The sequence below is a fragment of the Clupea harengus genome, chromosome 6 (assembly GCF_900700415.2).
Source record: "Clupea harengus chromosome 6, Ch_v2.0.2, whole genome shotgun sequence".
In the NCBI taxonomy this organism is placed as follows: domain Eukaryota; kingdom Metazoa; phylum Chordata; class Actinopteri; order Clupeiformes; family Clupeidae; genus Clupea; species Clupea harengus.
The window spans coordinates 12,603,085-12,620,695 of NC_045157.1; the positions used below are offsets into that span (position 1 = coordinate 12,603,085).

The window sequence follows — 17,611 nt, forward strand, 5'->3', positions numbered from 1 at the left end:
AACCAACTTCACTAGCCTGAGCACTTCCAGCCACACAAAGCCCAAACACACCTCCCCATTAACACACCTCTCTGTTCATCTGGCACACACACACACAAAGTAAACAGTCTAGCAATTGCAGTGTTGAGACAGGACAAACCTCACTGCTTTACTCCGCAGCACAGATGCTGTTTTTGACCCTGAATCTCTCTCTCACACACACACACACACACCATATAACAACACACTGCAAGGACAGGGAGGACAGGCATTGTGCCATTCCACAAGCATACACTCACACACACTCGCATACACACTCTGCACTCTGTCTCTCTCACACACACACACCTGCACACACAGACCGCATGCAGCAGGGCAGAACAGTCAGGTAGGCATATTCCCCCAGAGAGCTCAATCATGGCTCAGAGGGAGATCAGGAGAGAGAGAGAGAAAGAAGAGAGAGAGAAAGAAAAAAAAGAAAGAAAAGAAAGAAAGGAAGAGAGAGAAAGGAGAGAGGGAGAAAGAGAGAGAGAAAGAAAGAAAGAAAGAGAGAGAGAGAGAAAGAGAGGGGGTGGTGGAGAGTGAGAGTGTTAGAGAGACAGAAAGACAGACTGTCAAAGAGAGTGACCTTGACTTTTCGCCTGTGTGAGCAGAGGAGACGCTGCCAAGACCAGAGAGAATAGGATCACATGCTACATTCAGTGAGAGCACAAGCCCCAGAGAGAGAGAGAGAGAGAGAGAGAGAGAACTAACAACTGAGCGAGTGACTCTGGGATGCAGGGAGCAGACCAGAGCGTGAGTATAACGAGTAAATGTGATTTATTTATTCACAAAGCTCTTTTCATCCTGATGCACTGAGCCAAGAGGGTACAGCTCAGAGCTCCAGCGCTTCACAGCTTTTGGGCAGGGGACGGGGGAACTGACTAACACATTCCCTATCACATTTACATATACACACACACATATTAAATATACATATACATATTCGCACGCACGCACACAGATACACGCACGCGCACACACGCGCACACACACACACACACACACACACATATACATATATACACACACACACACATTTACCCCCACATACATTCACATAGAGAATGCCAGCTGTCGCTGAGGTTTGCAAAGCGAGGGCACACCTGTTGTACGGCCCAGGCTGTGCCACCTGGCAGTGCCACCGCAGCACCATGCCCGCGTCCACGGGTCGTCTCTGACACTCAGACCCCCAGCTCAGTTCTCACGCGCAGGAACAGCCCTCTGGATGGAGAAGCACAGTCCCCATAAGCCCCGTGGTCCTTGACTACAGAGCGGGGCCGGATGGAGACCGAGTCAGCCGCCCCTCACCCCTGGCCTCTGCCTCACCTCCCACGGGTCAGCGCACACGCTCGCACCGGTCAACCGCGAGGGCAGCCATAAGAGCGGATCAGACACAGCCACGGCAGCTGGAGGTCAAAGTTGAATGTCACTGACATTACTGACCTCTGCAGGAACACAAGTCCCTCTTAACGCGCATCATGGGAAAGAGATCAGCCCCAAGCCCTGAGCTGAGGGAAGGGACTGTAGTCAGGCCAACACTGACTTTGTTAAGCACACTACAAAGCCAGGTCAACTGCACTGTGGCCATTAACAACATGTAATCTGTAAAGACACTTAAATCAATAAAGGACTGCTGGGAAGTTAGAGCGCTGTATAGGGTAGCCTGCAGCCACATGTAAAGGAATGTAAATGTACTCTGCGAGAAACAGAGCAGACCCTTCGGAATGTGTGTGTGTGTGTGTGTGTGTGTGTGTGTGTGTGTGTGTGTGTGTGTGTGTGTGTGTGTTTGTGTGTGTGCACACTGTGAGACACAGAGCAGACCCTTCGGAGCCCTCTTCATTAGCTTGACTGGGATTAGTGGGTAATGATGAGCTCCACAAATACACTCCCATATCAGCATAAGCACACTTAGTCATGCACTGACTTACAGCAGCCCTGATGGATTTACAGCATCATGGAACTGTGCAGTAGCATTTCAAATCTGCAAACATTGTCTGTGTGTGTGTGTGTGCTTATGTGTGTGTGCGTGCGTGCGTGCGTTCGGTAGTCGTTAAAGCTTTGGCACTAAGATCAATTTATTGTGGGCCTCAGGCCAGGCCTCATGACCAGTCTCCTCAAGTTACACTGAAGCGGAGAACATGTACATAGACGCCCCCACCACCACCACACACACACACACACACCCCCACCTCACCCACTGCTCTCTTATCAAAGAGGAGAGGCCACGGGACATGAAACCACATCCTTTTATCTGCCCCTTTATGGAGAGATAGGATTTTATTCATCAGAGGAAGTGTGTGTGTGTGTGTGTGTGTGTGTGTGTGTGTGTATGTGTGTCTGTGTGCAAGTTTCTATGCATGAGTGTGTGTGTGTGTGTGTGTGTGTGTCTGCAAGTTTATATGAGTGTGTGTGTGTGTGTGTGTGAGATTGTATGAGAGTGAGAGCATGCTAGAGATAGAGAAAGTGAATGCTTTGAAGCAGGACGCATGCAGGCTGCTTGAGTGAGATACATTGAGCCTCCGCTAGGTATGTGGGACATTTGATCCAGCACTGAATGGCAAGTGTCATTTCATTTCTGTGTGCATGCGTGTGTGTGTGTGTGTGTGTGTGTGTGTGTGTGTGTGTGTGTGAGAGAGAGATAAGGGTCAGAGCGATCTTGCTGCTCTCTTTTTCTCATCTCAGTTATTTATTTATTAGTTTTGAGTCGCTTTTTTCATTGAGTCTTTGAAACAACGAGTCACTCTAAAAACTTTTCAATGTCTTCAGAAGTTTTCAGCAATCACTGACTGTGGAAAATGGCAAATCACTCTCTCGCTGCAACCCCTGAGAGACAGTGTGTGTGTATGTGTGTCTTTGTGTGTGCCTTTGTGTGTCTGAGTGTGTAAGTGTGTGTGTGTTTGTCTATGTGTGTGTGTGTGTCTGTGTGTGTGTGGTGTGTCTGTGTCTGTGTCTATGTGTGAGAGAGAGAGTGAAAGAAAGAGAGGAAGAGAGCGAGAGAGAGCCAAAAGGATTGATTAATGATGTTAATAGCCACCCGTCAAGCATGGATGTGTTTTGGTGATGGATCATCCGACAGGGTGTTTGGCACTGTGGTGTGACTGGCATCAGAGGAAGGAAGGGTCCTGTTAACGCTTCATGTTCCCTTACCATCCATATGTTTGTGTACATACAGATGATAAACACACACCGCATGGTCACATTGCTACACACACACACACACACACACACACAGACTGTTTCCACATTCATACCACACACTCACAGTACCACACAGAAATACCCTCAGAAAACCGACGTGAATCATGAATGGGAAGAACACTTCAAAAATCCCATCGAGATCAATGAGATTTATTGACAAACTTGAAAAGCTTGCAAAGCTCTCTTGACAAGAAAATGTCATAATTGCACTCGCAATAAGAAGCTCCTTTGCCAAGGTCACCAAGATCTGCTCAAATGGGTCCTCACAGGTCATAATAGGATCAGTATGCCTTTTGACCAAAACAAGAATTATCTTCTCTTTTGATGACAATGGCAACACAGATCTCGGCATCCCAACATGCCCTTGACACCCCAGAGGCTCCCATTGCCATATGCCACTTCCTCTACTCGTGACCCATCCATTAAACATCTAAAGCAGCATCTTAATCATTTAGAGAGAGAGAGTGTGAGAGAGACGGAAGACATTGTGTTTGATCTTCCACACAAAGGTGCCATCTGTTTCGACTGCCCAGAGAACTACAGCGGAGCGGCGCACACTGCCCTCTTCACAGACGATTAATCTGATATAAGAATCAGGAGCCGGTGACGACTTAAAGCAAGAATGAAGCGAATAACACTGTCGAGGCAAGAACATTTTGGGTTTGCCTCAGGGCGAGATCTAATCTCAAGAGCCCGACTAAGGTCTCTACATCCTTACATGTCTGGACTGTTCAAACGGAACACACAGACTCAGGAGAGACAGCGCTACACACAGCCACAATGGCTGGACATAAACTACAAACTTGTCAATAACACACACGCACACAGACAGACAGACAGACAGACAGACAGACAGACAGACAGACAGACAGACAGACAGAGACAGACAGACAGACACGATAAAGGTGAAACACCGGCAGACATATGGTGGCGAAATAATACACATCTTGTCACCAAGGTCTATGTAAATTTGATGTCGGTCATGAGCAAAATGTTTAAGCCCTTCAGACACCTGTCCTATAACATACTCTTGATACTTAATCGTATCTGTATGACTGACTTGGGTACTGTGCTAAAATACTGACTAAAAGGCAACACTGGACTGGTGGAGCTTTGAGAGGCCATCACACTTTACAGATTGCTGCTGTGAACTATAGCAAAGATCAGGGAACATTCAAATTGCTATGGAAAACAAACACAAAAGAAACAATTTGTGTGAGCTTTTGTGGCAATCCTTCAAAAACAACCTTAGACAACCCTCGCTAAAATCATGCAGCACACACCTTAAAAATAGTAGCCTCTTCAGGAAACCCACAACTCTGCAAACACACGGTTTTCACGACGGGCAGAAACTCTCATTTCCATGAAAACAGATCATATAAATAAATAAATCCAAGAATTGCCCAGCCAGCGCAAAAATAAACAGTTCATGTGAAAATGCATCTCAGGGGTTGGCAAGGGTTGCCTGTCAAACAAGAACATAAACAAACCAACCGACCACACACACAAAAAATCCCTTCCATCTTTGGGTATAAAGACATCTGTGTGGCGGTGCCCTCATTAGGGGGAAGATGGCGGGAATTGTCGGCGTTGATGGTGCACGTTGGCAGGGACCCTGGTGCCAGGTCGATGTCTGACTGGTGTCAGGCTGGTTATCGGCACTGGCGGAATGCCGACAGGTGCCCTGGCAACCTGCCACTGTGGTGGGTCTCTCTGTCTCTGCGGTGACCACATGAGGTAGGAAGGGTAGCGGGAGGGGGGAGAGCAGGGAAGGGGGAGGGTTGATGAGAGCAGAAAAGGAGAGAGGACGGGAATAGAGGGGTGAGGAGAAGAAAAAAAAACAAGCGCAGTGCAGACATGTTTGTGAGGAGGAGCACATAGAAAAGACACGAACGACGAGCAGAAAGCAGAGGAGAGAAACAGTTGACTGAGAGGAACTGTGAACTGTGAAGAGGAGCTAGGTGCTTAAACGGAGGAGAAGGCTGTTGCTGGGAAAAAACACCTTGTGGAAAAGGTGAGAGGCTTACAGACATGACGAAAGACTCCATCTAGAGCACAGAGGAAGCAATGATGAAGGATGAAAGGTTAGCCTTGCGGCTCCCTTTAAAGGCGAGTTTAACGCAACGTGTAGATGAAAGGTTAGTTTAAACACCACTCCTCGTGCTGTCGGGATTCGGCTCAAAATCCCTCGGTATGAATCCTGAGCAGGAGAGAGTGCCGTGGACAAAAGGTCACCAGTGAGAAAGAAGGGAAGACCCAAAAAAATAACATCTTGCAAAAGGTCCTTGAGAAATCGGAGCTCAACAGCCCTTTTACCGGGCGGTTAGCAGAAGTGGGATTAATGCCTCGAGTATGAAGCACTCAAAGGCTCTGGCGAGTCATCTCCTGACTGTCAGCAGGGGGCCTCGGGTTGTTAAACTGCTGTGTGCGACCTTGTCCATACATTAGGAACGGTGGGAGTTAGCGCCCATCTAAAAGTGGATTAGCGCGTTTCCCGGCAGGCTTAGCAAGAGGCCAACAGAGACTCCCTTGCAGGAAGGCCCTCTGATGTTGAAACCACAGCTGAGGGGATTGTGGGAGAATGTGAACCGAGGCTTTCTTCACAGTAACAGGGACGGAATAGCGAGGAGAGACCTCTCGTCTTGTTCGCTTAACGTCTTTAGACACCAGCAGCGACCAAAGGGCGTCTGAGTTGTAGATCCAGTCAAAGGCAGCGCTGGGCATGAAAAGCTCAGAGCAATTCCGAGGAGGCAAGTTAGGAATGCAGGAAGGAACTCAAGAGCAAAATTATTTGAGTATAATACCTATTATATAAGCGTATCATATCAGAACTCTTGACACCTCAGCTCCGTTGAGGCACCGAGGTGAAGATGGGATTTGACAAAACACGGCCTCATCACGGAACCGTTCACCTCATATCAGGTCGGCCTCCCAGGTCAAGTCAGGTCAACCGTGTGAGCTCTCCATGGCACTGCGCCGTGCGCCCAATCAAGGTCATTATGCCGGAAGTTTCCTCTAATTCGGAGCCAACTTCAAAAAGAAGTCTGCCTTCCACCCAAGAGACATACTTGGGGTCGCAGGGCCAAGCTCAAATGATCCTCAATTATCACTGTGTCCATGGCAACACCTCTCATCTCATCCTTGTGAATTTTTTCCCCCCACTCTTGCTTAGCAGGGTCCATAGAGATTGAGAGAATACACGACTTCTAATGTCAGTAGGTTAATTGGTGATGGCATGGGACCTGCTTGATGTGCCTTGGTTCTTCTCAGTATTAATTACAGTGGGTGTGAGGTCTTGCTGGTGTCAGCTGGTGGTCTGAGGCAGCAGCAGAGAGAGAGCTGACTGCCCATAAGTTCTTGCTCAGTGGGGCTGCCAAAGGCGGCCATCTTTGAACAATGCCTCTTCGTCCTGCACGGCGGGAGAGGCAAAACTAAGAGGGGATGTCATTAATTTCCCGCCAGAGGTAAATCATGCGGTTTCCTACTCCCCTCTGGATCTTTCTCTTCGCTGCGGCCCCCAAGTCTAGTTATTTGCAGACCCACAGGGCTGCATTAAAAAAAAAAAAGAAACACGTCAAAAATACACATCGCAGATTGGCACAAAAACACTGGCACACACGCCTGCTCTCCTGCTATGCCCTCCACAAGGGGCTGCCACCGCGTCTGACAGGCAAAGCCACACAAACAAAAAATAAACAGCTCAGAGATGGCCGATAACAACTCCACTCCTCTCCAGCCATCTTTCCCTGACATGCCCAGACCATGCAATGCCACACTATGGGAGCACTGCAGGGAGAAAGACCCTGACAGGAGAGACAGGGCTTCACACTGCCACCTGCCCAATGCGTGTGAATGTATGTGTGTGTCTCTCTCTCTCTGTGTCTCTCTCTCTCTCTCTGTGTCTCTGTGTCTCTGTGTCTCTGTGTCTCTGTGTCTCTGTGTCTCTGTGTCTCTCTGTCTCTCTGTCTCTCTGTCTCTCTGTCTCTCTCTCTCTGTCTCTCTCTCTCTCTCTCTCTCTCTCTCTCTCTCTCTCTCTCTCTCTCTCTCTCTCTCTCTCTCTCTCTCTCTCTCTCTCTCTCTCTCTCTCTCTCTCTCTCTCTCTCTCTCTCTCTCTCTCTCTCTCTCTCTCTCTCTCTCTCTCTCTCTGCGTGCGCAAAGCAGCAACAAGAGGTGGAATGATTTATTATCTACACTTAACACTATCGACTGAAATTATGGAGACTAGTCCCAGTGGTGGGGGACAGGAGACTGTGTGTGTGTCTAAGTCCCTGTGGTGGGGACGGGGGACTGTGCTTGGCTTGGCTGCCTAAGGCTTTTCTCGTAAAAACAGCAGCATAAAGTGGCATCCAGAGGAAATCCCAAGCCTAACCTTGACAGGTGATGTTAACCAGACATAAATGCATATCTGCATCTGTACTTGTAAATCACATGGAATATATCCCATAACTCACAGCGTGCATCTCGCTTAGCTAAATTCTTGTTGCTTCTTCCGCCATGCTTTCTCCGCAGTTGTGGTTGCGGTTCCCAGGAGGATATTGGTTGGAGCAAAAAATAATTTGCATGTTTCAGATATTTTGGAACATTTGCACTCTGTTTGCAGAGGCTCTGTGAGAGGAGTTGCTCCTGAGGCATGAAGGCAATATTGGAGAAGACACTAATGTCAGGGGTGATGCCTGTCTGCAAACATGCCGTTTCTTCATGTCTGAATGGCAGGCAGGATGGGAGAGGCGGCTATGCTGGGGGCTGTGCCACAGGAGGAGCTACTGATCCATGGAAACCAGAAGAAGAAGAAACTGAAAGGGACAGAGGGGGTGCAGGGGACGGGGGGGCAGGTAAATAAGAGATCGCCGTGGGCAAACAGCAGCAAATGAATGGCCATATTGCTGAGGTAAAACTCTTGCTGGTGCCAGGGAAGAAAGAGAGCTTTATGGAGGGGCAACAGAGCTGGGCTTATGCACCCTTGAGCTGGATCTGTATCCAGGCTCCAGCCTAGCAGCAGGGTTACAGCGGATGGATGGAGACGCATACAGAACATCAGGCGCACTCAAGAGTCTCACGCCGTACAGAGATGCATATTCACAGACGGAGACACATACACATTCAAACAAATACATGCAAATACATTCATAGACACACCAACACTCAGAAGCAAACAGCTGCTGACTCTCTCAGACAAAGTTACCTACTTTCACGCACACACACACAAACAGACCAACACACACACACACTTGCAAGGTTTCACAGACAGGCTGGTCTAGGGGAGATAAGGTGCGGGTGAGAGGGTTGGTGTGTGGGGTATTACTGGAGTTTCTCATATTCTTACTGTAAATCACAAATTGAGCTGAATTCACACAAAGACAAAATGTACAGACACACACACAACTCCTTTCCCTCTTATCAAATCCAGAAAAAAAAGTCCAAATACATTCTCTCTTATCAAAGCAGAGCTTCAGCAGCAGATGTACAGACTGAAGTTAATACATTAAATGTATCTAGCTGCGTATTTACTTTTGTATCCAAAAAAAGACATGCATCCTGCCTCCCCACCCTAAATAAAAACCTCTAAACTGGGTCAAGTTCGCACAGACGCCCTCTCACTGCAGAGCGTTTGTGCGGTTTGCTCCCATTCAGGACGAGTGGGAGGCAGGCTCTGCATGGTGCTTTCCAACGAGCCTCATCTCTGACGGGGCCCCACCTCCTCCGGATCAGATGGGTAGCAGGGGTCTGTTCTCAGATCAGATGAAGGAGCAGGAGCAGGGGTCTGTTCTCAGATCAGATGCAGGAGCAGGGGTCTGTTCTCAGATCAGATGAAGGAGCAGGAGCAGGGGTCTGTTCTCAGATCAGATGGAGGAGCAGGAGCAGGGGTCTGTTCTCAGATCAGATGGAGGAGCAGGGGTCTGTTCTCAGATCAGATGCAGGAGCAGGGGTCTGTTCTCAGATCAGATGGAGGAGCAGGGGTCTGTTCTCAGATCAGATGAAGGAGCAGGAGCAGGGGTCTGTTCTCAGATCAGATGAAGGAGCAGGAGCAGGGGTCTGTTCTCAGATCAGATGGAGGAGCAGGAGCAGGGGTCTGTTCTCAGATCAGATGGAGGAGCAGGAGCAGGGGTCTGTTCTCAGTACGGTGGTGGTGGTGGGGCGTTCCCTCCCTCCAAATTTCTCTCTTTCCTCTAAACCCTCATCGTTCTCTTTCTCATTGTTCTCCTGCTCTCCGTGCCGCCTCCTTCTCTCGCTCATCCTGTCCTTTTCCAACCCGTCCATTTATCTCTCTTGCAGGGTCCACATTTGTCTCTCTTTCCCAATCTCTTTCTCTCCTCCCTCCTGCTCATTCTCTCCCTGCCACCCTCCGTGGCCCCTAGGCTGTGGGGTTCATCAATTTGCCATCCTCAAAGAAAGGACAGCCAACTTCATAGACTACAAAGTCGTACCATTTGGGCCGAGGGACCTTTGATTCCTGGTCGCTGGCATTTCTAAGCCTTTCTGACTGTCATTACCAATCATGGTTAGCTTGGAGATGGAAAGAAAAATAAACCTTGCTGACCCGTGTCCCCCTTCCAACAATAGATCCTTGGTGAGAAAATCCAAAATGAAAGTGAGTCTAAACGAAACAGGGCGTATTTTTTTTTTATTTTTACGGATGCAAAGCCCCCCTCGCGGGCAGCGCCGGATCGGGACGGATCAGAGCCGCCACTCTTAATTCACTTAATTCGGACCTCGGTTAAAAAGGCTGTTTACCATCGGGTCTCTGATCATCCTTAAAACATACAAGCTGTTCAGCCCCTGCGACAATAAAGCCGCTTTCTTCCTAAACAAGCATAATCCTCTTTAGATTTAGCAGCTCTGAAGTAGGCCATGCTAAAATGCCCAGCGGATGCGCTGAAATATGCAGGGCTGCTTGGGAGAGAGGCTTGGACTTGCACTGAAGGGTTCGTGTGTTAGTTCCACACATTCATCTCTGCTACCTTTAATGAGAGGGGCGTACAACCCCTCAAAGAAGGAGGTCCGCCGAGTTTTTGTAGAGTCACATTATGAGGAGCATACTGAGACGATTCATGGTGGCTATTACTGCTGTGCCGTGGTTCTACTCAGAGTAGGCGAGGGAGGGGCTTTAACTCAACACAGAGAAACTGCCCAAGAGAAAAAGCAGATCGCCACTGCAATATTTAAAAAGCATGGCGCAGAATCACACAGAAGTAATTATTTACAGCTTCTGCCATACCACCATGCCAAAAACCCTGATACCATATACCATGTTTTGTTTTAAGTTTGAATGCAATTCAAGTACTTCTGGAAGGACCTTTCTTGTTCTACTTGCGGGGTGCAGTGTGATGAGAACCAAAAGGGACCCCTACCTGTTGTCATTGAGCTGTGTGTATCGTGGCTGGGGATCGTTGTCTCCATCGTTCACGTCATAACTGGCATCTGGATCCTACAGATCGCCACAAAAGGACACAGACACATTTCACAACCGAGTTCCCACAGGATGAGGACCTGGTTGTCTTGGAAACCTAGTATATAATATGCTATCAAAAGAACTGAATAATTGGATTCAAATCATCTTCGGTTCTTCAAGTGACAGGAAATTAGCAGGTCTTCAAGAGACCCTAATGGTTGTGATGCTCACGTAGTTCTGGATGAGGTCTGGATGGTTCTTCTCTATGCCATCATCGAGGATGGAGACGACGACCCCTTTCCCCGTGAAGCCCTGCTCCCAGGCGCTCTTGGCATTCAGGTCGTGCTGGTTCGGATTGGTCTATTGGAACAAAGGAGAACATACAATATGTTACATTATATTGCTTTTAAGACATTCATAAACAATATCATCACTTTTTTGTCAAAGGGACCCTGTGCAATGTGTGTGTGTGTGTGTGTGTGTGTGTGTGTGTGTGTGTGTGTGTGTGTATGAGAACGCACTGCGTATTTCAGCTCGTACAGCTCGGTGGTAATTTTTCAATCACAAGAACAATAAGGAACATGAATGATTAACGTCAGCGCAAACTGCCGCTGGCGCCGTGGCATGTTCTTTCAACACTGATTAGAAAAGGATTATGGGGAGGCATAATGAGAGCGGTTCACATTTTCACCAGCTGGCGTTGGCCCTCAGCGCCTTACCTCAACTCTGCTCCTGAGGGGAGAGCCAAGTCAGACAGGACCTGCCCTCAGCTGCAGGCACAGGCACAGGCACAGGCACAGACGTCACGACAGGCACTACTAAGAAAGGAGCATCCTAAATGAACTCCACTTGTGTGTACAGACACAACAGTTCCACGCTGTCTAATGCTCTAGTCCCCAGCTTGTATGTAATGCTAGTAGCAATAACCTCTTGGCTGTTCGAGAGGCCAGACACCATCACTCACAGTCTGCTGGAGAGACACAACTTTTCCATGTACTAAGAGCTTTTGGGACGTGACCTCTCCCTTTCTTTTCTTCTCTCTCTATGTTTGTCTGTCTGTCTGCCTAAGTACTGCAGAAGAGGTGGTCGTTTTGGCAGACGACAGAACTGATGCCTGACATGGTCCGCGCCCTCTCCCTGTCCACGTAATCGCCACCGCGGTCCCCAAACCAAGGGCGCAACACACCCCAACCAGGCGCAGACAGGGTGGGGGAACACGAACGAACGAACACACACACACACACACACACACACACAATCATGTTTTAGGTCGTGGAAATAATAACACTACGCGCCTTAGGTTCTTCTCTCGCCATCCTCTTGGTATTAAATTGCTGAGGCTGACCTTTGAGTCAAGCACCGAGTCTCAAATGTCTAAAATTGCCATTTTTATTTTGTTCTCCCCTGTAATTCCAAGACACTCGGCCTGCCCTCCATTCTCCGAAGAGAGATTAGCCTCTTCTTCTGAATGTGGAGTGTACGTCATCACACACGGGTAAAAACTAAACACAGCTCCGTTGTTTGTGGTCCTTCCGGAGAATAAATCTCATCACACAATCTCTACTCTTATGTGTGGTACACAGCGCTGTGAGGCTCTTAAAAAATAAATGCTGTCCTCCGATCTCAACTTTGGCAACTGTGACTGCGGGACTGGCATCGCACCGAGCAGCCGGGACATAAATATTAAACAGTCGCTGCTACTGCGGAGCTAATTAACTCTCTTGTTAGCCAAAACACAAAAGCACACTTCTGACAGATTTTAGAACGGTCCCTCAGAAAAAGTGCCTTGAAGATTTTTAAGACTGTAATGCGCTCGTTCAAAGGCACACCTCAAAAGAACAGCCTAACGCTACAAAAGTTTAAAAAAAAAACGGCGAGTCTAATTTGCGGAGGTTTCAGAAAGCAGTTGCAAATTTACGGCTGTTTGTGTTCACACAGTAAAGGGATTACACACTCTATAAACTCCCTATTGCTTGTCATTTTAAAGATATTTTAATTGGGTCTCCAGTTAAACATTTCTTTTGCGAGCTTCGGCATTTTAGAAGGCTGAAAACTGCCAGATGTGCATTTTATACCGCCGTCTAATAGGCCTACATCTGAAATGCAAAAATGAGGACCAGCAGAATGATGAACGGCTGGTTGCGTGCGTCATGCCAACCACACACACACACACACACACACACACACACACACACACACATTTATATATCCTTACTGGTTGTGTGGGGTCTCACAACAGATGTCTAACCATCAGTTGTGTTTTGCCAAAATGTGCAAACAAGGGAAAAATAAATGGGGGAAACCAGCTATAGGGTAAATCTGCTATAGGGTTAATCTGCTATAGGGTTATTCTGCTTTGGGTGAACCAGCTATAGGGTTAATCTGCTTTGGGCTCTTTTGAGTTCTCTCTCCACTCCAATCCAATCCCTGAGACTCGAGCACCAAACAAAAGGGCCAATCCCAGCAGAACAGGTTCACAGTGAGAACCAGCGTACAATACTATAGAAAACTAATAAAGACGTTCTTTTGAGAAAGGCTGGTTATGTTCTTCCTTTAAAACATCAACAAGAACAAGTTCTTTTCCAGATAGCTGTTCAAATTTGAATTCCTTGTGGTACAGATGTGTCTATCTACACAATAATTTAGGCATGCCCTTGGCAAAACAAATAGCTATTCTGTGAAAAAAAAACACGATGCAAATATGCATTTTCATTACCGCGTTGGTAATGAATGCTTGCTGATAACGGGCCTAAACTGCAGCGTTAACAGCCACAGGACGAGGACATTATCATCTTGATGCAATGTGATGTGATTTGTTCCATCACGGAAACCGTGCAGACTACATTTTCATTTCCTAATGGCGAGAGGTGACATGAAAACCATGGAAACGAACTTCCTTTGCCCTCTGGACTAAATGGCATTCCATTTTTTTTTGTTATTATTCATTTATTAATCATCCTTTCTCTTTTCACATTTTTGAAACGTATTTCTTTATTTTGTGTTTCCTGAAGCAGAGCAGTCTGCCGTCAGATGCTGTCTGGCTGACTCTGCTAATGAGTTCACTTCCGTCTTACATAATTGCCACATTAACGGGGGCCAAATTGAACGGACCCTTGCGCACTCAAACAGAACCGAAAATAACAAAGAAACAAAAAAAAGCCACTCATGCGGGGAGAGGGTAGGGGGTCGGCCCTTCATCATTAAAACGGGAGGAAAGAAAGCAGCTCTATCCATTTTTAAGCAGGAAACTGAGACTTAAGTGACTAATCTCTGCAAAAACATATTTTTAAAAACAAGACGGCGTAAACATTCCCCCCTATTCCGCTGCTCAGATGCGGAAAAATGCACTGGATCTTGATTCAGAAATAGAACAACTCATATTCACAATGCTTTCCGAACCAATGAAGTCAGCAGCAGGCTTCTCCTGAGCGACATCACCGGTGACATCACCGCTCTCGTGTTCCAGGGGGACATGACTCATCAGGAGACTCGGCTGAGAGTTCGAGGAAGCAGGCAGAGGCAAAAAAGTCCGAGCAGTCATGGGGGGGGCTGTGACTAATCACAAATGATCAGATGACTAAGCTAATTACAGTGACTATTAGCATCAGTCCAGCATAAATTGATTTGAACACTGCCGTCAGCGCTGGCTGTTCAACAATAGCAGTCAGGGATGGGTATAGGTCTGTGCAACTCCAGCCAGTGTCTCATCATGGTGTAGCCTCATCATGGGGTGGAGCGTTAGAGTACTGTGGTGTTGTGTGTCGTGGAGGAGTTAACTGGATCAGTCTCGCCCACTCACCAGGTACCACTGCTGTGCAAACTTTGGGTCGGTCGGGTCTGAGTAGATGTCTCTCTTCACCCGCTGCTTAATCTCCTGCTGTTCCGCCCACGTCACCTAAAGCACATACACACACAGAAGAGGGAGAGAGAGAGAGAGAGAGAGAGCACCGAACAGATTAATTTAAAAGGGCGGTTTAATAATTAGACGGCACTCAGGAGAAGAAGAAGAGTAGCCTCCAGCCAGTCTTTTACTTCTGCTGGAGCCCACAGTGCAGTTGAGCCTGGAGCTGAGCATGAATGAGTCCCCACTATCCCCTCCATCAGCCCCGGCCACTGATGGATGCGCCTGCGGCGGCCGCGCGGTAATTATTTTGTGTAAGAGACAGTTATGGGGGAACAGAATGGCGATGAGACGAAATAAGGGGAAGGCGTCCAAAAAAAAAGAGGGAACTTAAAAATCCCCGACAGAATTCAATTATTGAAATCAGAGATTAAAAGTGTGTGTGTGTGTGTGTGTGTGGTGTGTGTGTGGGGGGGGGGAGAGAATACAGATGCCTCCTCGGCAGAGAGAGAGAGAGAGAGAGAAAGAGAGGGAGTAAGAGAAAGGGGATGAGAGAGAGATGGAGGACGTGGAAAATTGATGGCAGGAATGGGAGACTAATTAAACTGTTAGATGAGGGCAGATAGCGGACCACACACGCGGGCAAATGCGTGCACACACACACACACACTTTCTTTCCCTCACACTCACCACTCTATTTCTCAATCTCTCTCTATCTCACACACACACACAAAAGCTTTGTCCTCTCCCCCTCTACACCCCCCCCTCCCCCGCTCTAGCCCTCATAAAAGAAAGAGATAACAGTACTGTGGTACAGCAGGAGGGGAGGACTTCAGGCCTTTCGCTTTCTATGCAGAAACAAGGGACAGGGACAGGGACAGGGACAGGCACAGGGACAGGGACAGGGACAGGCACAGGCACAGGCACAGGCACAGGCACAGGCACAGGGACAGGCACAGGGACAGGCACAGGGACAGGCACAGGGACAGGCACAGGGACAGGCACAGGGACAGGCACAGATGCAGACTGATGCACAACCCCACAGCATCGGATTTCTCCCAGGCAAGCACTGCATGATTTCAGGAGCCGTGTGGAATAACAGCTCAGCATCAAAGGCTACAGTAACGCAGACATCTAGTCACCATCCAGCAGACACTGAAGTCACACAGAAGCTACAGAACCCTCTCTCTCTCTCAACCAGACCATAATACTAACAGCTCAGCATCAGAGAGCCAGAGTAACGCAGACATCTAATCAGATGGTTGCGTTACTCTGGCTGTCTGATGCTGACTAGCAGACACTGATCCACATCCACACAAACAGTCACTCAGAAGCTACAGAACCCTCTCTCTCAACCACAACATAATACTAACAGCGGGACATCAGAGTCCACAGAGCCCAGCATCGGCCTACTGCACTGCGTAATACAGAATCTGACTGGTGCTGTAAATCCATCATAACAAAGATGCTGCTGTAACTGCTGCATTATGTCCAGCAACAGAACTACTACTCTTGTGGTCCAGTATCTAATGGGCAGAGGTAGCGCTGAATCAAGTCTGCTGGTACTGGTGAACTTTGACCAGCACCTGTTCATTTCATACCAGTGTCTGGGAAACAGAGGAGCGTGCTGTTGATGCAGCCATTCAGCAACCTCACCTGACCACACACACACACACACACACACACACACACACACACACACACACACAGGTATTTTCTGACAGTGGTGTGTAGCCTATTACAAACACGCAATTTTTCACACAGGTCAGTTTGTGCACAGAGGTCACAACCCAGCCAGCCTTCTCCACTTCCAGAGAAGGAATAAAAAAAAATAAAAAAATAAAGGTCAACTAATAAAAGAGTACAAAGCAAATCAACAGACAGGAGCCTGACTGGGTCACGGAAAAACCCCTTTATATTGCTGGCGTCATAAATACAGCATCTGCCCAACCGGTCGATCGAACGCATTCATCACGAGAAATTAATTCCCGTTGAAGGCTACTGTGCGGATGATGAATGCTTTTGACGATTCGAGCAGCTGTTGCCATGGCAAGTGCCTGTCAAAACAGCTGTGGGGAGATTTAGAGTCGGGCAAGAGAGTAGGCAGCCCCGCGGCTCGTCAAGCCCCATCCGGGCCCGGCTGATAGGTGGCTGCCTGACTCGGTTGAGCTGCTTGTCAGCCGATCAGAAAAGATGGATGAGGATCTCGGAAAGAACGAGCAGGATCCCTCAGGGTGAACGGTGAAAATGATCATCCTTGGGAAAAGCAGGCTTCTAATAAGGAGTCAGAGAACCAGGTGAAACATGCCGCTGCTTTCAATCAAGACATTAAATCATTCCCAGGCTGACAATAACAGTGTGAGACCGCTTCATAGTTTGAAACATGCACTATACATCCACAGGAATGTCAAAAATGCCTCCATGTCTCTACCTCAAACACATTTTGATTGAGTAAGTATGCAGACCAGACAGCTAGCTAACATAACAGCCATTTTGCTGTCATTCCCCAGCCTGCTTCTCATGCACGAGATGAGTAATGGTACACATTGAATAATAATAATAAGCTTTATGGCAGTCCAGGCAGAGCGGTCATAATATGTGATGTGGTAAAAACTGCTGACAGCTCAAATGCGTCTCTGAATGCTAGTATGCTACAGAGCGGATCATGAGTTCTGCGGAACAATAGAGGAATGCTAGGGGCCCCTTCCAGCAGTCCCCTTCAATTAGAATATCTGCCCCCGACAACCTTATCTAGGGGGCAGTTTCCTAGCCTAGCGCGCCCAGACTCTATCAGCGCGGTTTTAGCTCTGGTTATTAGGCTGGAGTCTGGAAACGCTCTGGGTTGTTAGAACCAATTTTTGGCTCTGCCAATCAGTGAGTTTTGTGGATGGGTTTAGGTGATGAAAGGAAGAAAAGAGAAAATACTTGACAGCTATCTGACTGCAACTATGTGGCTACGATCAAGGGAGGGGAAAAATAGGCATACAAATTGTTTTCAATTAGTTTTTTTACTTCATAACTGTCTTTATAATTTTGATTTACAAACCGTCTCTGTTTGGTGTTGCCTTGCTGTGGGGACAACGTTATTTACAGGGAAGCTCAAACTGTTTCAATCACTCAATATAATTCAGATCAACACCAGTTAGCTACACCCCTCGCCC

General features: G+C 47.8%; 1 protein-coding gene across 2 annotated transcripts in view; it reads right to left on the minus strand.

Annotated features, from left to right (window-relative positions):
• Positions 1-17,611, minus strand: part of furina (furin (paired basic amino acid cleaving enzyme) a) — a 115,187-nt gene that overhangs the window by 41,524 nt on the left and 56,052 nt on the right. For both annotated transcript variants that reach the window (XM_012836554.3, XM_031569032.2), the window contains exons 4-6: positions 14,409-14,504; positions 10,841-10,969; positions 10,569-10,645 (exon numbers count right to left, since the gene is read on the minus strand). In XM_012836554.3, the coding sequence (XP_012692008.2) occupies positions 10,569-10,645; positions 10,841-10,969; positions 14,409-14,504 (302 nt within the window). The remainder of the gene's footprint in view (positions 1-10,568; positions 10,646-10,840; positions 10,970-14,408; positions 14,505-17,611) is intronic.